Below are 21,675 nucleotides of genomic sequence, written 5' to 3'. Positions count from 1 at the left end.
TCTTATCTACGAAAACCACCGAGATCCTGGTCCATGCTTTTGTGTCTTCCAAACTCGACCACTGCAACTCTCTTTTGTATAATGTACTGAAGTGTGCTTTAAAAAAGCTCCAGTCTGTTCAGAACGCCGCTGCCCGACTTATCACCTGTTCCCGAAAGTACGACCACATCACTCCAATACTGAAAGAATTACACTGGCTTCCTATTTCTGAACGCATTAAATTCAAGATTATGTTACTTACCTTTAAGGCTCTTCATCAACAATCTCCTGTCTACATTCAAGATCTAGTAGCGTACTACCAACCTTCCAGAATCCTCCGATCATCACACTTATTACTTCTTAACCCCACGAATTTTCACCTGAAGACATATGGTTCTCGAGCTTTTGCTGTTTCCGCTCCTGAACTCTGGAACAGTCTACCTGTTTCTATCCGCTCATGTGACAATCTAAGTTCTTTTAAATCTAAACTCAAAACTCATCTTTTTAAGAAAACTTATTATTCTTAACGATTTTTACTTTCTATTACTTTCTTAAATGCACATTTTCAATTATTAAGATTAGTACAGATCATTTTGGCGAATTGTACAGCGCCCAGAGCAGGCATGGATAGGCGCTATATAAATATTTATTTATTATTATTATTTATTAAACCAAAAGCATGGCCAATAGCTGAGCATCTCGGAGCACCCTCATTTCACAGACAGATCGCAAACTACCGTGACAAGAGTTCAGTCAAACTTGTGTCATTTATATTTCTTAGGAATGTTTAATTCCTGTCTCCGGAATTGACAAAAGACATCTCTTTATCTTTGTTTTTCCTGGTGACGATTTTGAGCGAAGGCAGCTTTTTATCTAAAAATAAACAAAGTCAGTTTTGAAGTTGCATATCGTATGCTAAATTATTTCGAAGTTTCGATAGGAATTTGAGCATTCTTGTTTTGTGAATAGTATTGCATGTGGTGGATTTAATTTTAGAAAATTGTTTAAAGAAATACTGATTTTCTATGTTTCACAAGGCTAACACAAGCATGAGGACCTGCACGTTCACAGAGTAATACAAGGCTTAGGCTTCTTTATTTGTTAAATAATGGTAGGAAATAAATGAAGAGTACCAAATTGTACCAGGGGTAATATTGAACTACAACACGTACATTGTATTTTTTTTTTTTTTTTTTTTTTTCATCACATAGCACTTATACTTCTAATCAGAATGTTTTTAACGAACTTTAGTTACAGCAATTACTTTCCGACGTTAACAAAAGGAATATTATCTTTATATTTTTTTTGGAAATAACGTACAATGGAAAAGTTAATGGTTTTGAAAAGGTGTAGTAATGGCAAGTGAACTACTAACACTTGATTTCTTAGAAATTTTCAGACTACTTCTTTTGCAATTTTATAAGTATTTCCAGATATACTTTCTTATTGTAAATATGCTCGATTAACAGTTATCGATGGGCCAGTTTGCCTAGAACTTGTCTATCCATCGACATGCTTATGGCCAGTTCTTAACATAACAACAAGCTAAACAACATGACCGCAGGTTTACCTTCAACGGCATTTGTTCATTATCATGAGAGGATAAAGAGGTAAGAGAGTTAATCCCCATTTTGGCCTTATTGTCAATGTAATCCCTCTAGCGATATTTTTGATCAATCCCAGTGTCCTGGAGGGTCTAGAAATAGCCAATTTCGTGAGGCAAATCAGGTGGACAGCCCAGGTAGTTTTACTCTCTTTTCATCCTCTGCGAAAACATCAAACCAATGTGCGTGGTAATAGTATCCGCCAAATGACTGGATACCATTTCCAAAAGTACCTTAAGAGGGATAACCTGCAGACTATATCTTGGGCCTGGGACATGAACTGTGTTAACCTTCATCCTTTCTTTTCCATCATGTCTTTTATACTTCAGGGGGGGTTTTGACTACTTTTGCTTAAAAACACAGATTCTTCGACATTAACTAAAGAAGATATTGTATTTAGTTTTGAAAAGTCTGGGAGAATTCCCGTTTTCGTAGTACTGCTGAAATGAAGTGATTGCAGGGTGTTTTCCTTTACACTCTCATCGTTCTTAACCAGATCTGTGCGTGCCCTTACTTAAATAAGAAAACAATCTACGAGTGTACATTTTCATTCAGTTCTTTGTTTGTACGGCTGCCACCTTAAAATGTTTGCAACTACTGTCACTGTGTAGTCGAGCCTCCGCTAACGGACACCTCCCATAAGAGGAAACTTAGAAATGGTCTTAGAGACATACAGACATACAGACACTTCTTAAGCCTCTCTTAAGCGGACCCTTTCCCTGGTCCTGTGCATGTGGTTGTACGCATGAGGGAGGTTCGACTCTATTATTGTCATCCTCCCACTGGCGGGCTCAACCACAACATTAGAAACGGCAGTTTATGTGCGGACTAAATTTTCCGACAGAACAGATAGATCTGAAGCCCTGGATAAATAAAAGTTTAATTCAAAGTATCGGGAGTGAATTGAAAATCTTCATATAGTTCCAGATTTAGTTAATAAATGCTTGTGTGATGCTCTTGTTTCTGTCGCCATGTTTGTTCCTTCAGCAAGTCGGTTGAGAAGTATAGAGCAAAAAGGGTCAATTTTTCAACTACGTACCCTAGCCCCGACCCCATTTCTTCCTCAGCTAGCAAAAAGTCCTATATATTAAGATAAACAGGCAGCTCTTTGGCATCGTAAAGATTTATTACTGTTCTCTAGAGGGAGACTTAAGTGAGATGACATTCAAAGATTTTCGAAAAATAATTTCAGCTGTCCAGAGACTTCTAAACGACAAAATTAAGACTGTAAATGATATTGAGCTGGCTGCTTTGATAACAGGTGCATCCGAAATAGATGAATTACAGGGAAGCAATGTATATGCATTGCACCTTCAACAAACTATAGTCCTTGACTTCCCAGATCGATAAGAAACTGAACTAAGAAGGGTATTTTGTGTGAAAAGAGCGAGATCACAAGATGCTTAAAATAAACCGTTCTGGAGATACATGTACGTGACAGTAACTAGAGAAGTCGAACTAGAGATCAGAAATGAATCCCCATGCAGATTTACAAATACGTTAAGATGCCTGTTTTTATAGATCTTCAAAATAATCAGAAAACTAAGAAATTTCAGCATTTATAAGGTTTAACGCCCGATGCCTTGTTTTCTAGCAAAATATTCCCATCACTGGAAATAACTAGTAATCACTAGCCTTAAAAAATGCCCAAATATCATATCGAGAAAAATTCGAAATACCACTAACGGAAGATAACACAGACTCAGCTGTCGCTTTCAACTGACTTCTAATGATTAATCAGAAGAATTTGCGACGTGTACCAACGTCTGGACGACGTTTCTAAAGATTAGTTCGTTTGATTATATTTCGTATGATAATATGATAATAAGATATTCCCTTAAAATATCCCCAAGGCTACATTTCAAAGTATGGTTGCAACAGATTCCTTAGCGTTTTCGAGCGTATAGAAAGCACAATATATCCCGCACCTAAACTACTTAATCCACAGATTGAGAGAATAACTGCTAGGATAGCTGCAGCTATCACCAAAGTCTCCATCGCAGCTTCCTGTACCGAACTGGGCCGAATTAGCTTCTGTGATACCAATCCCATGATCTGCTCTTTTGCATGAATCACCTCCTCCACCAATCATCATCACGGATCCGTCGCCAGAGCTCCAGTCGCACCAGAATGACAGATAACGACTTCTCTGAAGATTGCTGCTGCAGTGCATTTGACTGAAACCCACTGTGGATAAGTAGCTGCCACCATAGCCGGAGATGTAACAGCTTCCACGGCAATTGTTACTGTTCCAAACCCCACCAGACCTAAAGTTTCCGTAACTTGTTATAAAGCTTCTGAAGGTTTTCCCGCCAGTGCAGCTGCTGGTGTATAACAAGGCTGTGTTAGAGCTGTCATCACTCCGGGTTATTTTGATGTAGTTGCCAGTGACAAGCCAGAATGCTGGTGATATCATGTCATAGTTATTTGATGGACTGGTAACGCTGCCGTATGAAGATGTGCGGTCATACCACCAACTGCCGCTATACTGCATCCAGTTTGTACTGTCAGCATTTGAGAAACGTGAGATGAGAGTCCAACCACCACCGTTAGATGACATATCACAGTAAACCTAATAGGAAGAAAGTTGAGAAAAAGAAAAAAAAAACGTTACAATAATATACTCCGTGTTCGGAAGGTTACTAGCAAGTTTATAGTATTCAATGGTATCAGTCCACTCTAAATGAAAGAAAATCTAGCGTTGGTAGAAGAACTGTTAATGAACGGGTTACTAAAATATTGGACAAGTTAAAGCAAAATATCTTAGTTTGCCAGTGGCGAGTACATAAAAAATAACTGGATGACAATGAAAATTACACTCGGTACTCATAACTGAGCTTGAGCAAAATGCTGCGATTTTTTTTTTTGAGAATGATTACATAGATATGCGAGAAACTGACAAATCACGACATCTTATTATTACTGAGTTCAATAATTGCTTTATAATTTGATCACTGAGTTTGATTTTTACCATCATTTTTTGGAGGAGACGGTCAGCACGCCTTTCTCCTGGCTTCACTGTACAATTCCTTACACACGACTGCAAGCTTCTTCTTGGTTATCTTCTCCTGTTTTTGGACTAGTAGAGATGTCAAAACTCTCTAAAACATCTCAGGGAAACGAGCAACCGTTTTTCACGACACTACGCATGAGCCGCTATCCGACGGTAATGCACATGACCGGATCATTATTTGGAGGCAGTTATTTGCAGATCATCATGATGGGCTCCCAGCCAACGAAATAAAAAAATGCCTCGCATATTAAAATTTACTTACCTGGAAAGAATGCCCCGATACACTCAGGTAGTAGGTTCCACTCGATGTCAATCCCGCCGAGTAGTGATTCTTACAGGATACAGCAGGAGAAACTTGAAAAATAGGAATATAAATTAATACCACTGAAAAGAGACAAGATAATTTTGGCTTTTTAATTTGATTAAACTACTCGACACCAAGTACAAAAAATTAAAACAAATAAAACGTTCTTTATTCCACAGCTCAAAGACAGCATAAAGCGACAAGGAGCATTGGTAAAGTTTGCAAGTTCATCGTCCGTTCCAATCCCCCAACGCTCTTTTTATCTCCCACGGTGCTAAGTTAGGTTGCCCTAACATTTCTTTGATGCCCACGTATACTACGTTACAGAGTCGACCGGGAAAGTAGGAGCCTGGACCTCTTAGTCCGTGGTTCCTTCACTGAACTGACCATTCGCGCTTCACATTTCACAAGGACACAAAACTTGATGGCAAATCTTGCTTTAAAAAATATATACTTTAAAAAAATAAATATAAAAATATGCTTTTTATGCTTTTATAAAAAGGGTATTGTGGCATATATTTTGTGATAAATAAAATCATTTTCCACACCTTCACATCGTGGTCCAGCAAAGAAGCTAGGGCACGAACAGGTAAAACTGTACACGCCATCTACGCATGTCCCACCATTTTGACAGGGATTGGACTGGCATTCGTCCGTTTCTAAATGCGAGCGAAAATATCGTTATTGATCAGGTGGTTTGTCTTAAAATCATGAACACCAGGACTAAACTTGAAACAAGAATAAATTAAAGACGGTCTCCCCCTGTAACAAAGATAGCGCATTACCTTGACATCTGTCTCCAAAAAAAGGTGAGGGGCAAGAACACGTGAAGTTATTCACTCCATCAGTGCAAGTACCGCCATTTAGACACGGGCTGCTGGAACATTCGTCAAATTCTGCGTCAGATAAAGCAAATTATCATTAAAAAACGTTTTTAAGACCAGAGTCCATCCGCTGAGCATGGCAGATCCTTGAATATTTTTAACTCTTTTAGATGTTATTTGTAGCGTCTGGTAATACATTGCATGTAAAACCTCTTAGGACAATAATTGTTGGAAAGTGTCGCTGCCTATTTTGAAATTATAATCACAACAAATGAGAAAGTGTATGGCAAAGGAACAAAGAGACATGGATGCAGGTTAATGAGGCAGCATTAGTACTTTTTATTTTGTTCTTCTTTTACAAACTTGACAAAGTCTGAATTACACAAACTGTTGAAAACCTATGAATCTTCTGCCTTATCTCTTTTCTGGCAAATATTTTCGGAAAATGGAAGCAGGAGCATTTCTGAAACCCACAACAATTGGTTGATATTGGGCAGACGGAAACAACATCTGCCCATGCAACAAAAGTGAAGCTTACCTTCACATGAACGTCCTTTGTGGGTTGGAGGACATGTGCAGCTAAACGTCCTTTTACCATTTTTGCAAGTACCTCCGTTAAAACACGGAGAACTGGTACATTCATCATAATCTGTGAATAAGACAAAAGTTGGAGTTGATTAGCGTAGATGTAATATACATTATCTTTTTCTCAGCTCATGAGCGGGTGGAATTCAACAAATCCTGCAATCTGATTGGTTCCTGGAGGGGACGGAATTTTCTCATCCGGACCGCCACAGCGGGCGATATCCGTCGAGTTGAGCAATGTTCGTGAACGAATTAGCGGTAATCGTCAATCTTTCTCCCTTCTTACACTTCCATCGACGATTAATCAACTCAAGTTTATCTCTATTCACCTTTAAATGGCAAGGAAAGCCACTGTAAGTAAATTTAATTGAGTTTTTTGAAGTTGTAAGAGTTTGTTTGGCTGTTTGTAACTCGGCGCTGTAATGGCGCGTAATCCTCTGGGTCTCTCTCTGTACAATTTTAAGTAAAAAATGAGTTAATTTCAGCCGCCTTTACCTCTCTGATTGTTTCTGTATTTTAGAGAATTTCTGTGGAATGCACTAAACGAATTTCATCGCTATCTGCCACTCAATTTACGGTAGAAAACTCTGATTTCAAGTGATTGGCAACGACTGCCAGAAATTGTTTTTGTAGTACAACTTCAATCTTTGCACGAAATTTCACACCGGAAAAACACTTTCGGAGAACTTAACTGGTGAACTAAATGCCACTAACATAAAGTAGCTCGAAATAAATCTGTTCTTTAATACATCTTTCTTTGTCTAGCATCTGAGTTACTCGCTGGTTCGCTCGTTAGATTTACGAATGGTTTGTAGACGGCGCGTAAACCAATTCAAAGACAAAGTTACGTAAACAAACCTACTTGTCAGCCAATTAACCCAAGAAAAAAAGATAAACATGTTATTGTCCGGCTTAGGTCGGTCCGTGTGGTGAAAAACTGTGACCTCGGGCTTGAAAATGCCTCGGGCAACATTTTCAAGACCTCGGTCACAGTTTTTCACTATACGAGCCTCCCAGCCGGCCAATAACATGGATATATCAAACACCAAAGGCAAATAAAACAAAATGGAGAACCAATCAGAATTCTGCTCTTAATTGGGGGATTCTGATCGATCAGCAGACTTTTGAATCTCGCTTGTTCTGACCTTTTGGGGTATATATTTCTCTGTTAAATGCTGTGCATCTCGGACCAAACATTTACCTGATATGCAAAATAGGAACTTGACAAATATTTCCCTGACAAGCAGGTTCAATGAAATCTGGTAATGTTAAAGAAGCTCACTGTCAGTGTCATATTTTTTATTCTATTAGCATTATATTCCTAAGCCTCTTAACTACTCTCCCGTTTAGAGGTTTAGGAGAAAGCGGTAGTATCTCTTGTATCCTAGGCGTCAAATCTGGACTGGCGGTAGTTAAGTGGTCCTTTTTAATAGCGACATGATAAAAGTATGATAAAGGAAACTGTTGTTCACCTTTTTTGCACGTGTATTGATGACATGTAGAACAATCCACGTCATTCCACGTGTATCCATGTCTAGCACCAAGAGTGTGTACGCAGTCCTCCCCGCTAAAGTCGTTCGGTTGTTTCTCGGCCCAGTAGCGGAATTTATCAGGGCATCCATCTACCCAGGAGAATAATCCTTCAGTGGCAATATCATTCAAACCAATCCACGCCTTGTCACCATTGTGTCTGTGCTGAATATACACATTTTCCTCTTGAGTTTCAATGGCAGGCAGATTAGCCCCCATGTTTCTGCAGATGGTACTGGCGTTGGACCATGTTTGACAAGTTTCACTGGTAAAGTAACAGGAACCATTATAGAAACTCCAGCCCGGTTCGCACACATCTTTGTAGAAAAAAAACAAACAAAAACAAACAAACAAACAAACGAAGAAAATGAAACTTAATTTCAAAGGTAAAATATTTATAGAGTTTTCTGTTATTACCTAAGGAAGTAGCTTCAAAGTTGTCTCTTTTCTCAGCAGTAAATATGCAAACTCAGACTTCATCCAACTTATATAAGCCGTAGTGAAGTTCTGGTTTACACAAATACCCAAATAATGTCAAATAATAGAAAGCGCAGGATAAAGGAAGGATTTCCTTTTTTCTGCTGCTTGTGTCTGTTCATGGGCTTATCCTTGCGTCGTCCTCGTTCAATTACAATAGTTTGTCTTGCTCTACGGTTTTCGTATTACCTGTAAACCAAGCTTGAAGGGACAAAAGCTGATAAACAATATTTCATTTCTAGCCTTATTGTTCCTTTTCATTCTACCTGGCATGATTGCATATGAGATTGAGAGAGGGTCATGCTGGTTCACAAACAACTCCTTCACACATGCTCTAAATCCAGTCTTGTTTATATACTGCAAGGAAAGAAGAAATCTTCAATACGCAAGTCTTACAGCCCCAACATCACCTAATGACCAGCGGTACTGAACCCATCACACCAAGACAAATATATGATTTACTATTCACCCACTTAATGCTTCGTTTGATACTAATAGATTGTGTTTAGTCTTGGAATGGGGGAAATAATAAAACAAACAAAAAAAACTTTATCAGCACTATCTTTCAGTACATTTCTTCCTTAAAATGTTCCTCAATCTAACATGAAACTGCGTTCATACACTGTGATTATAAAACGGAGATAAGTTAAAATAACTTGTAAATGCATCGTCACTAGATATTATAAGAATAAATAATATCGTACCTCCGCCCAAACTGATATGGAGTTGTACGCTGGATTAAGGTTTCCTCCGTTTGTTGAATGATTTGCAGAAACCAAAACTGCGGGAGAGTCTTTATAGTGCTTTGCAAAGACAACATCCTAATAAAAGAAAGGGAACTGATAACGTACATTGCAAATTGCACTAACAACGAATCCCTATTTCAAATGAACGATTTTAAAACGAACAAAAGAAAAAAATGATTAACCAATGCAACAGAAAACTAAGTGAATTAATCAACTTATCAATAAATCATGAACCCCCGCTTCATAAGTTCGTGAGTTATTATACTGCAAATGACTACTACTACTATCCAATAACGGAGTGACTTAATAGGCACTTCTGAGTTGCCGTTTCCCTCATTGTCAAAACGAGTCTCCGTGCGAAACCATTCATATGAAAATGTGTTCCGCCTGCAGTTTCATTTTCATGCAAATGACTCGTTTTCATAACAATGGTTTTACATGAAAACTCGTCTTGAAACAGAGGAACAAGGTAACTCGGGAATGGCCTATTGGCTGGACGCGCGAGTGAGTAGGTTTGTGATTGGGTGCGGAAGTGAGCGGAAATCGAATTTGAGTAAGAGCGTGATTTTGCGAGTGGAGTTATGGATGGATGAGGTGTCACTAAGCAAGTAAGCCAGTATGCGAATGAGCGTGTGAGAAAGTTAGGGCATGTCTAGTCTAGAAATGAGTAAATAAATATGAAAATAATTTATAAAGTGGTAACCATACCTCACAAAAAGCATAGTTGAGTTCTTTGGAGGGCTTGTTCCCGTTGGTAAAGTATATAGACCCGTGCTCTCTAAAGAGAGGTCGATGAAGCTCTTCAAATACCATCCAATCCTTGAAAAAAACATATGTTTCTTTTCAGGTTTTCGCATTGATGCTAACAGTTACAGTTTCAGAAAACGATTTGGGAAACAGGCGTTATATCTACAAGCGCTCCTTTAACTCTTCAATCATTCCCATAATTGAAAAGCATTTCACGAGCGGAAAATGTATTCGAAAGTGAAACTATGTACTATATACATCTGATGTATTAACAAGTACAAATAACTGAAATTGCTTACAACGTGGATGTTTTGGTGAGCTCCATCAAAGTTCTGTAATTCTCTGATGCAGATCTTAAAGGACGTTGTTGTGACATCTTCTACCCACACAGAGGAGGCATCGTGCTTCACACCACGCCTTTCATGCTCCGCTGACACAAGCACAGTGGGCACTGATTTGAACTTGCTCTGTGGAATATATACTTAACGATTAGACCCGTAGCCCGCAAGAGCTACGGGTCAATAGCCCATTCGGCTTCGCCTCATGGGCTATTGACCCGTGGCCCTTGAGGGCGAAGGGTCTAATTGTTTTAGTATCACCCAACTAGTCGGACAGAAAAGGTAATAATAAAGTTAGCAAATGCAAGTTGAAGAAATATTTATTTGGGAATAAAACGAAAGAAAGCATCACGCTCGATGGCGCCAATTTCGCTACTCGATGACTGTTACTAATAGTCCCCTAGTAGCGTAGCCAATCAAAATGCAGGATTTGCAGTAGTCCACTAGTTGGGTGATACTAAAGCAAGTTATTAGCCTGGATATAGGCATTCTGTTAAGTAAACGATCAGTGATGGATTTCCTTCTAATTTCGATGTAAGCTAATCTTAATTCAACCTGGTGAACAGTTGACTATAGATAATCATTCACTGCAATAAATATTTGTGTCACACGACTGTCTAAATCAGGTGGCTAACAACTAAAATGAACCAATCAGACTGCTATATTGCAGGTTTAATATTTTTTAAGTATTGAACCAGACATGACGCTGAACCGCATGGTCACCCTTTCCCTTTCTTGAAGCCTTACTTTTCCATAAGAATTAACTTTGTAAAAGATTTTTTTCTGTTTTCCCCAACTTTTTCTTCTTCTTTTTGCAAGATGCAAGGCGTTAGTAAACGAAGAGTTGGCTCTTATTACGAATTGTGCGCTTATGGTCCGGTGAGATACGTATTTTCTAAGCATTTTTAGTCGTGTAATAAATCTTTCATAAGGAAGCTTGCTTGTGACCGTACACAGAGAATATCAGCCCTTGGTCTCGAATGACCCTCTCGCGCTTGGTTAGTAGGATGTATCATTTTGATATTAATCTCACCGAAGGTAAGGACACTGCACGACAGTTCGTTCCAGTCCACCAAGTCGGCATGTCCATTTCACCCGATACTCCCCCATCAGGAGCTCCTTGGTATGCTAACCAGTCAACTGTGGCAAGCTCTTGTCCATTTTTCTTCTCATTTCTCCCAGCCTGTGTAACGCAAACTGTGAAATTCTTGTCCCTGATGTCTTCAACCCAGACCACCACGGCTTCGTGAATGTAGCTGGGATCTGAGAAATTTACGTGATTAACGGAAACTTGTATGTGAACCGGTTTGTCAGGATAGAAGACGAAAGGAGCCAGTGGAACTTGTTCACAAACTGCTTCAGCCCAGCTTGGGAAGCGACGGAGACGATGACGGCCTTTTTGAGAAGGGAATCCTGGAAAAGAAAGTGAAAAATTGAGCTTTATTCTAGTTAAAGGGCTTTATGATTAAAGGGCGTGATGACAACATAGGTGAGAGTAGCTTTGAAACGGCTCAAGATGGGTTTCTCTCTTACAATTTATAATATCATAAGATATAAGAGTCTTGAAAAAAACGTCGCTTTTTGCAAAATTAATTCTACAACTTTTCACTTTGGAAAAACTCATCAAAATGCTTCTTTGTTTCCTTGGCTTCACCAAAATCTGATGCATTGCAGATAAATCTTTAAAAGACTTAAGAGGCACTTAAGAGATCTTTCTTTCCACGGTGCACATACCCAGCGAGTTGAACATCAGACTAATAGAGAAAGCCAATTTATGTTTGCACTGTCTGTCAAATGTTTTTACTTTACATTTTATCTTTGGTTGTCATTTGTAACTCTATCAAGGGTAAATTTACTCTCATTACCTGTACAGTCACCCGGATGGTACAGAGTGAAGTTAGCTTTCAGATGGCACATTTCTCGCTGGAACACGCACTCGTTGTCGTATGTAGTTCCATTTGAGGAACATACGGGTTCTTCGTATGATGGACAGTTATCCACGCATATACACCGCGCATCCCTGGGTCCAAATGCCTTACAAACAGCGAAGTAGTTACAGGAAACGTTGATACACGGATCAAGATCTGTGAAAGAAGTTTATACACAATATGTAATTTCCTGGGTTGCCAACCAGCTTTTTTAATTTTACCACTTAGTTGACACCTTTGCAGTCTTTGTCAGTTCTCAACTGAACAACAAAAACCTCGTTTCACTGAACGACTACTTTGTGGAAAGCATGTACAAGATTATTGCTCTACACATGCTCCTCTAATATTAAACAAAATGGCTCAAACATTGCTGACAAAGATGTGTTATTCATTGACTTTAGCCATGTTTCATATGGTTTTTCACAAGGAACCCGCTGAAGAATCTTGACTGTTTATTTATTATTTTTCTAGTTTAAAATCTCATTTTTCCAGCGCAGGTATAGCCGAGTCAACTAAAAATTTATTTACCTCCAGTAACTGCGTAGTCAACAGTAACAGGATCGTGCTGACTTTCCATTCCTGACAAGTCTTTTATGCACACACGAAAAGATGAAATTGTTATTTCCTGTTGACAGACAAACAACTCAAATTAATAAAATAGAAACCCATACTAAACTGAAAACCATTTTGCAAGAAAACTAGTGAGAAGTTGTCCATAGCAATACATTACTTTTCAATTTCGTAACACAGTGGCAAGGAAAATACCATAAAACGCAACAACAGTTATTCTCATCATAACCAGTTTCTTGTTTTGCTGTCAGCTATAGTTTATTTGCGAGAATGTGCGATTTCAAGGCTCTTATCTTCCTATAGCCTGTACATTCAATAATAATAATAAAAAAAAAAACAAAAGCGTGAAAATTGCAGACAGAAAAATTATGCTGCCAAAATTTACAGTAACCAGTCACAAATTAAACCATGGTAACTTGTATGATCATCAGTGGACGCGAATCCTGTTAAATTGTCGTATTTTCCATGACCTTTTGTGGAAACGGCTTTGTATCTTGGCTCACGACAACAAAGATCATTTCGTTTACATTTCAACTGGATTGTGTACTGCATCAACAACTCACCTCAATCCACGTGTTAAGGACATTGTTCTCTGGTTTGATAGAATACACATTATTGCTATCATAAAGATGATTGACTGTAACCATGACAACTGGAGGAGCATAAAACTCTTCAGTAAAATTGCGCACCTGACAAGAGAACACAATTTCGGTCAGAGATGGTTCTTGACGGGTTCAAACTATTTACCATGTCGAACAACTTTGTCTTTTAACTTTCCTGTATTAAAGAAAAAAAAAAGCTTTACCTTACAGAAGGCGAAATTGTCTTGTTCAAGAGGAGCGCCACCATTTTCAAATTGTAGTTTTCCTAGGAATGTAAGTTGAACGCCTCCCCGAACAAATGCCAGCCAGTCCTGAAAAAAAAAAAAAAAGTTAGTTTGTTATAGTTCAAAAGTCGAAAATCAACATGCTCAACATGAAAGTCCAAAACCGCCAAGCGGAGCCCCATACCCATATAGGAAAGAAATGGAAACCCATGAATTGATTTTCTAATGGTTTTCATGGCTAGCGGTATTGCTCGTGGGCGTGTACGCAAGACGGCGGCGGCGGAGTCGCGAAAGATGGCGGCCATTCTCTAGCTAATAGGATGACAGAGGCATGCAGCTTTGGTTTATAGCTCATTTCTTTGATATTGGACATTCATGCATTTTCAGTTATGGTCAATTGACACCCGTCAAAACGAGGTTTCTGCTGACCAGTATCATGTGACCATATCGCCGGCTCAAGTTTAGAGCTTATCGATATCACGCTGACCAAGTGCTGGTGTTTGATTGGATTACGGGTTCATGTCAGGATAACTTATTGTAATTAGGGCCTGGCTGCTAGGAAGCCGGTTAACGCTAACCCAGGATTAAAATTTAACCAAAGAATAATTTTTTCTTGTACTGTATACAAATGTTTTTCACTGTTTTGTTTTGTTTAGTTTGAGATAATTTAAACTCAAAGCAGAAGGTCAAACAATATAAACAGAAAACCTAACCGCAAAGTTACAAAACTCAAATCAAAATTTTCCCTTATCCTGGGCTTTGAACAAACCGACCCAAGAGCACTGCTATAAGGCTTGGTTAAATCTTTATATTATTAGAAATGTACTAGAAGATCAACCATCGTCTTTAATGAGGGGACTATAAATCTTGGACAAGGACAGGTACCCAAAGCTTTTCAAAATACTGCAAATCGAAAATAAATGTGTTTTTTGTTCCAGCATTTCATCGTGTGCTTAATTGCTTTACTAGTGATAACGTCCTTCCCACAACAGAAATGGCTCCAAGTATTTTCGATAACTTTTATCAGAATGGCGTAATTTATTTTCTTCCGTTAAGTTCCTGTAACTTTCATATAATCAAACTGTATTGGATTAGCTTACCACTTTCAAATTCTGATGTTTGCCATCAAACGTTTTTACTTCTCGGAGGCAGATTCTGAAGTAATCTTCCTTCAGCTCTTCTATCCAGATATTCATGGCGTCCTGTGGCCTGTTGCTGAAAGAATGACGTACTGTGGCGAGAACGTTTGGGACAGAAGAAAAGCGCTGGAAAGAAAGAAAAAGAAAAGAAAAAAAATACATAAATTCAGGTTTACATTCACTCTGATTAATTTGCAAAGAGTTGTCACGTAGGCCAGCAAACACTGCGCCTAACAAGAAATGGAAGCAACTGTCACGCTATCAGAGCTACGAAAAGTGGAGCGTTGAATTGTGTGACATGGTATTAAAAGCAGCTGACATTTGGGTGCAAAGCAATGACCACGAAACTAGACACATTCCCTAGCCTCTTACAAAGACGCTCTTATGGCTCTTTGGGTTCGTCACGTTGCGTGACGAACCCAAAGAGTGTCTGCGTAGGAGGCTACACATGCCCCGCGTTTAATTCCTCGCTCTTGTCTCATAGCCCCAACCCCGTGACCCCTTTTTCGGACCTGTAAACTACTAATTCAATTCTTTTCTTTCCCAAACTGCTTCTATCCAATATCTCTCCCTCGAACATATTTCTAAAATTGCAGCGACACCGCCTTGCGCATGAAATCCAACAAATGCTGGACTCGATAACGCGATAATCCAGTGGCGGATTAAGAAAACGAAGGAAGAAAAGCCGGCAGGGCAAGCAAAACAACCCCCCATCTCCCCCCCCCCCCCCCGTTAGCTCAAAGTCTCGATCCGCCACTCTAATCTGATAATAAGCATTAACCGATTTCATTTGGCCGAAGTAAAAGGCATCGAAATCAGATCAGAGCTAAGAAAACAGCTTAGCAAATCATTTGACACGAATTTATAATCCTGCTTGAGACAACTGACAATTGATTTCGTGAACGACAATCACATCACGTCACTCATTTGCCTGTTTTAAACTCACCACCCGTCTTTCGACATTTGCAACCTCTGGCCCACTTTAAGGATCTTAAAAGTACCAAAAATGACCATCAATTTACAAATTTAACTCTCTTCTTTAGTCTCCCCCTTTCCCCTAGAAATAAATATGTGTCTTCGAGTCACTCCATCGTTTTGAAATCATATCAAGGTTTCCAAATGCACTGGCAAAGATATTTAAAATCTACTGATTTTATTTTCTCGAAGTAAACAACAGAAAGAAATTATGAATTTCTACGAAGCTTTGTACCATTTGGACGAATTTTAACCAGCACTCTGACGGAACGTTGTGTTACGTTTTTAAGAACAACAACTGAGTGAACTCTAAACGGAACCAATTCAGTGATTAAAAGAAATTTTCCTATCCCGTGGGGATATTTTTGGCAATTTCAGTTCACTCTCAACAGCGAGTTCGCCAGACTTAATAATTTCGATACATTCTCAGTACGAGTAGAGAGCTGCTGGTTACCCTCCAGTTTACAAGAAAACCTCGAATTACTGCAATGTAATCATTCAATAGTTTGAATAAATTCGACTTGACTCTACAGGAAGAACGGAAACTTTCTCCCATTATCAAAAATATGCCTAAAGAAATTCTCAGAAAAACCCGATAACAAGCGAATTCCTTTGCGTTTAGTGATTATTAATTTAAATTAGAGCCATACCTGTGCAAAGTTAACTCTTGCACATTTTGTACCACTGGTGAATGTACTGAAGGAGGCGGCGCCGTCCAACATTCCAGAGGGAGTGCCTCGAAACGCGATCCAGTTTACGATAGAGGATCCATTTGTATCAAGACCCGATTCCACCACGCATACACGAAAACTGCTCTGTGTCACGTCTGATGTCCACACAACTGCTGAATCATGAACACTCATAGATTCTTTTTCATGGCTGATCGATGCAAGGACACGTACATTTCTAGAGCTAGAAAATGCACGAGGGTATTGCACGGTTGTACAATAAAGGAAGTCTCCATTTGCCACTGTGAAGTTAACCTTTCCATTTTGGACCAGATTTTGTCCTAAAATGAAACAATCAACCTTTAATCAATCTTTAATAGTAGCCTCAAATGTACGAGTTGCACAAGTTTTTTCCTATTAGGCAAGAATAAAATTAACGTTGACAACAGCCATTTGTTTCAAACATGCAGCATCACTTATTTTATGTCTCAAAATGTGCACCTAATCGCATCGATTCTCATTCTAATCCAACACGCTTTCATTTTTACTCCACATGAAGTTAAAAACAAGAATGCTGTTTAAAGTACTGCAATAGTCTTACCTTCAGCTAAAACCGAGAGATTGGACAAAACCAAAAGTACAGCCAATAGTTGAAGACCTTGGAACAACCTCATTTCGCAGAGAGAATACACACTGCGGCCACAAGAGTTGAACTTGCGTGCATCAAGTATCATTCACACTATTGACGAAAGGTCTTAACAGATTTCCTTATAGGCCTCTCTGAAACAGTGGTCAAAAACAATATTCTCCTCATTTTTCTCCGGTTAGGACCTTAGGAGGGTCTGCATTTTCATCGCAATCAGATAGCGAGGAGAAAGGAGTAAGAAAATTTGAAGAACTGCAGTGTCATATTTCACACGAGTCCCGAGAATATAAACTATGATCAAACCAATCACGTGTTAATGTCATGGCTAATTTCCGAGAAATATAAAGTGAATGGCAGTGCTAAAAATGCACTTTTCAGATTAAGTTTTCAATGGTGGATTTCTGCCAGCAATTCACTAAACGCGTCAGAATGAGGCGGATTTTCATATGCATTCCACTATGCAGCTAGTAGCAAGTAACACCTAGCCGTTTACACCCTTCAAGTTTTACTGAGTATAAATATGTCATTTTCTGGTTACAAAACTGTTGAAATGTTACATTTATTTTTTCACGCGGTCTACGTGCGCAATTTGAAAGCAGGGTAAATACGTTTGACCTCACCAAGGATTGATCTGCACATCTTCTGAGCACTGTCTCCATTCCTTCGTCTTAATCTGTTCTACTTTTGTTCTTAGGGCTTGGGACATGACTTGCGTTTCAAAGTCCTGTTTTCTTTGGTTAACGTAGTTAAAATGACAACATATAGGAGTCAAAAGATCACCCATTAATGCACAGCTCTCGTAATTTTATAACATTGGGTAATTGAAACTTAACTGAACTAAGCCTGGGGTTTATACACGCCACGAAAACTCCAGGGAACAGTTTTAAAGAAAGGAAGATGGTCACCTAGTCGCACTTTGTTAATTCAAACAGTTTAGGGCCATCACCAGTCTCGTAAACTTGTTTCAGTTGAAAAGCCACTTTAGTGTAGAGCCAGTCAATCAAATGCAACCATTTTCTCTTAGCTCTAAAATTTCCCACCCTGCAAAGCGTCATGGTACGAATATCTCGAAAACCCGGATGTAAACCGTTCTAACCACATTGTGGTCTGTATCGCCATCTTTTGTATTGCAGCTGTTCACGATAATAAACTTCTCTTCTCTTCTCTTCATCGCTTCCATAATAACTAACCATGTACCCAAGACTCGGTCCTTTGTCCCTCCTAAGCAACTCCATGGCTCTATTGGCTTGAAAATTCTTCTCACTTAATTCTTCTCCAATTCCCCATTGAACCATGGTTCTCATGAGCTTGTAGATCTTGTCGTCTGTGCGGCAGCCCGTTCTTTCGGCGATCTCTTGAATGCTGACTGGACTGCAAGAGTTGCACAACAGTCCGGGTACTCCCAAAGACACCAACACACTTAAACAACGGCTCTTCCATACTACACAGAACATGGATGAAATGGGTGTTTCCTCATTGAAAGCTCTTTCAGTCATGTTTACTTCAGTTAACATGTCTTCTCTTGGAGTACGTAACGCTCCACGTAACGCTCACGTAACGCTCTTTTGTGGCCTTTTGTGAACACCAAGATGACCGCCGGTGAAAATATGTGAAAATGTTTAAGAGTGCTCTTTTCGAAACATACCAAAACAGAGTTAGATTTATTTAAACTTTATCTATTCACCGGAATTACCACAGAACAAAGCAAAACGATGAGTGTTCTTAAAGCGTATTTGTCTTTTTCACGTATTATGAATTAAACTGTACGGTCTCTTTGAGAGCCGTTTCGTCCAAATAATTCATTTTGTCTGATATAATAATGTAGAGTGATAATAATGTGTCAAAATATAGTGCTCTTACATCTTACTTTGACCAATATATACAGATCTCGCTAAACCTTTGGTTCTGCATCCCGTTTCTCGAAGGATAGTGGTGAGGGGTGTTTTATAGTCTTTTTATGTTGTTCTTATACAGAGTAGGCTAAAGAGAACAATAACAAATTCACATCATGCAGTTTGAAAGTCAAATACAAAATATCGCCAAACTAAAAAGAAGATCTTTCCAGGTGATGCCAGTCTCAAATACTGCTTACGGCCTGTCCGAAAGATGGTAAACACACAAATAGCAGTAAGCAAAATTAAACAATGTGCAGACGTCTTTATTCTAAACGAGTTTATTAAGCACAAAAAGCAGAGGATAAAACTTGACCTCTTTCGGTCGGGCTTCAGCACCTTTTAGGACAATTTTCCTAGTCACAAGCCCGTGGTGTTTTTGCTGTTTTACAACGTAATAATTTATTTGTCAATACTTGACGGATTTTTTTATGCATAAACAAGCAAAAACTAGCGATAAAAACCGACGTTTCGGTGTCTTCATGAAAAATAAGGAAAATAAGGAATGTAAATTCTGCGAGTAAATAAAGGTTTTAAAATAAATTTGCATCAGAAGAGTGCGAGGCAAAATTATACAAATACTTTTGCGCGAATTGAGTCGCTTTGCACGTTCAGAGCACATCTCGTACACCAAGTAATCGGAGTTATTTCTGTACTTTTTAAGAGCACTAAAATGCCTCAGTAGGCCTTCCGGGACTTTGCCCTGCTTGTCGTTGTAGAGTTTGTGTGTGGGGCGCATTAAAGGTGTAGAAACTACCAACGCTTGAGTTTTCAGAAATTGCAATTTTTAGGAGAATGAAATTAAAATTATGCGTGCCCTTGCCTGGATTACAAAACAAACTTACACAAAGTAGTGCTCTTTTTCATTCACTGTTTTAAACCGTTCCTATCTGGTGAGGGGTCAGCAACATCAATCACAGAGGACCACAGAAGATAAACACTCGACACTGAATTAAGGAAAAGACCCTCCATAACTTGAGGTTTTAATTAAAAGAATGGAACAGGTACTGAACAAGATCGAAACCATTTGCAAGATATTTTAAAAGATAATTGTTTTGTCAGCGAACGCTCTCCATTTACCAAGTTTTTCATGTGTTTCTTTTGGCATGACATGAGCAAAGGTAAACGGCAAGTTGTAGAGAAAGGAATATAATTTTCACCCAGCCAACCCCTGATCTCCTCTCCTTTCAAGTCATCAATCGTAAAGATTAAGTAGGCTTATTAATAAAAGCAGGCTTCTCTTTCAATTCGTCAAGCTTTATTACTGTTCTCAAGGAAGTTACAACTCCATATAAATCAAGCCACTAATCGACTTGTGTCATTGACTATTGACATTATGACAAGTATCCCTTAAGGTACATTAAAAACGATTCGGGAGTTATTTCAGCTGACCTTACGACTAAGGGAGCAATGTAATGCATGGCAATTCAAGAATATGCTAACCTGAAGTAATCTCCTGTAAAATAAAAATTGTTTAAGACTAAGAAAGAAAACCGAATTAATTAGCTCTCAAGCCAATAATAAAAACAAAAATAAGATTCAGAAAGATCGTTGCTATGTATATTTTGCGCGAAAAGTGAGAATCTTGCGGAGAAATGATCTACGAAATTTTTATAGCTACTTAGAGTACCTAATCCTCAGGACTGAGAGAATAACTGTTTGGATAGTTGCCGCTATATCTCCAAAGTCTCCATCGCAGCTACCTGTGCCGAACGGCGAGCTCGCCATCCCAATGTTGCACTGTACTCAAATCAATATCTTATAACCACCCAATCTAAGATCTAACTGTGATCACAGTAACTATTAAGGGTAAAGGTCGGCACACACGGGGTGGCTACATACTGTGACTAGTCCCTGCAACTAGTCGCGGGGACAAGTCCCATCGTGTGAATTGGCCATTTCTGCTTCAAAATCTAGTCGCAGGGACCAAAGTTTGGTCCCTGCGACTAGTCTTCAAACCAGTTTGAATTTTTGGGGCAAGTCCCTGCGACTTGTTCCTCAGAACGCTTCGTGTGAACTGTTCGTGGGACAAGTCCTTGCGATCAGTTCCTTCGTATCAACTCTTCAGGGGACTAGTTGCAGGGAATAGTCCCCTCGTGTGTGCTATGACCTTAAGTATTTTAAGTAAAACTTTCACTGCACGACAAAATAAAAATCAGTTGCTAATGAACTTTCCCAGTCACAGCTACACTAACATTAATTTATTCATCCATCATGCTAATGACTCCGGCAAATCAGAATTGACATCACGGAAGGATTCCAACGGCTACCAATTCCACCCGTTAAATGCTGTAATTGTCAGTGTGGAATATATTGACATGAGATTGAGTACAGGTTAACATATGTTCCACCTGGGACTTAACCTAACAAATTACAGTGTTCGCAGACGACGCAGAGACGGTTTTGTTTTGAACTGGAATATACCTTTTTCGCTTGGGCGGTTTGTTGTCCCATTACAGACCACGTGATATTCTCTGGAGAATCGTTCTTTTATCCATCTAAAAATAATTTATTCATATGCACACGACTATTTGAAAATTTCAAGGGAAGAATTTTCAAGAGAATCATCACATGGTCTGAAATGGGGCAACAAACCGCCCAGTCGAAAAAGGTCTATCGGGTGTGTTGTAAGGTGGAACCGCCGGTATCCTAATCTGATCCCACTGCTGGTACAATCATCTAAGTCAGACCTGTTGTAGGCTAGAGAACACACAATACTGCCATAATCAAAAGCCATGTTGGATGAGTTTGTAGCACATGGAAAGAAAATTCCTCTCGCGTTCATGCAACATTCCGCACGGTTTTCAATCACACGCAGCACCAGTAGTCTGCGCTCGCCACCTCTAAAACTAAGGCTATTTCTAACTTATTAATTTTGAAGTAG

General features: G+C 39.1%; 1 protein-coding gene across 1 annotated transcript; it reads right to left on the bottom strand.

Annotated features, from left to right (window-relative positions):
• Nucleotides 1-2,690: 2,690 nt before the first annotated feature.
• On the bottom strand, nucleotides 2,691-17,130 carry LOC110040991 (uncharacterized). The gene is made up of 18 exons (XM_089270581.1): nucleotides 16,855-17,130; nucleotides 16,236-16,594; nucleotides 14,572-14,736; nucleotides 13,451-13,558; nucleotides 13,209-13,334; nucleotides 12,604-12,700; nucleotides 12,013-12,231; nucleotides 11,181-11,560; nucleotides 10,109-10,276; nucleotides 9,771-9,881; nucleotides 9,021-9,137; nucleotides 8,583-8,673; nucleotides 7,782-8,156; nucleotides 6,263-6,373; nucleotides 5,686-5,796; nucleotides 5,449-5,559; nucleotides 4,859-4,950; nucleotides 2,691-4,155 (listed from the first exon to the last, which is right to left on the bottom strand). Exons 1-18 carry the CDS (start codon nucleotides 16,985-16,987, stop codon nucleotides 3,517-3,519), a joined length of 3,513 nt encoding a protein of 1,170 aa, XP_089126707.1. The 5' UTR covers nucleotides 16,988-17,130; the 3' UTR covers nucleotides 2,691-3,516.
• Between the last annotated feature and the right edge of the window lie 4,545 nt (nucleotides 17,131-21,675).

This window comes from Orbicella faveolata, unplaced genomic scaffold, assembly GCF_042242905.1.
Source record: "Orbicella faveolata isolate gen_17 unplaced genomic scaffold, um_ofav_v1 contig_1, whole genome shotgun sequence".
NCBI classification, from domain to species: Eukaryota; Metazoa; Cnidaria; class Anthozoa; order Scleractinia; family Merulinidae; genus Orbicella; species Orbicella faveolata.
This window is presented reverse-complemented; position numbering and strand designations above follow the sequence as displayed.

Coding starts and splice junctions, on each gene's coding strand:
- LOC110040991 (XM_089270581.1), bottom strand. CDS start 16,987: ATGATACTTGATGCACGCAAGTTCAACTCTTGTGGCCGCAGTGTGTAT. Junction 12,232..12,603: donor TGACTACGCAGTTACTGGAG/GTAAATAAATTT, acceptor CTTCTTTCACAG/ATCTTGATCCGTGTATCAAC. Junction 8,157..8,582: donor CTCATATGCAATCATGCCAG/GTAGAATGAAAA, acceptor TTTTCTACAAAG/ATGTGTGCGAACCGGGCTGG.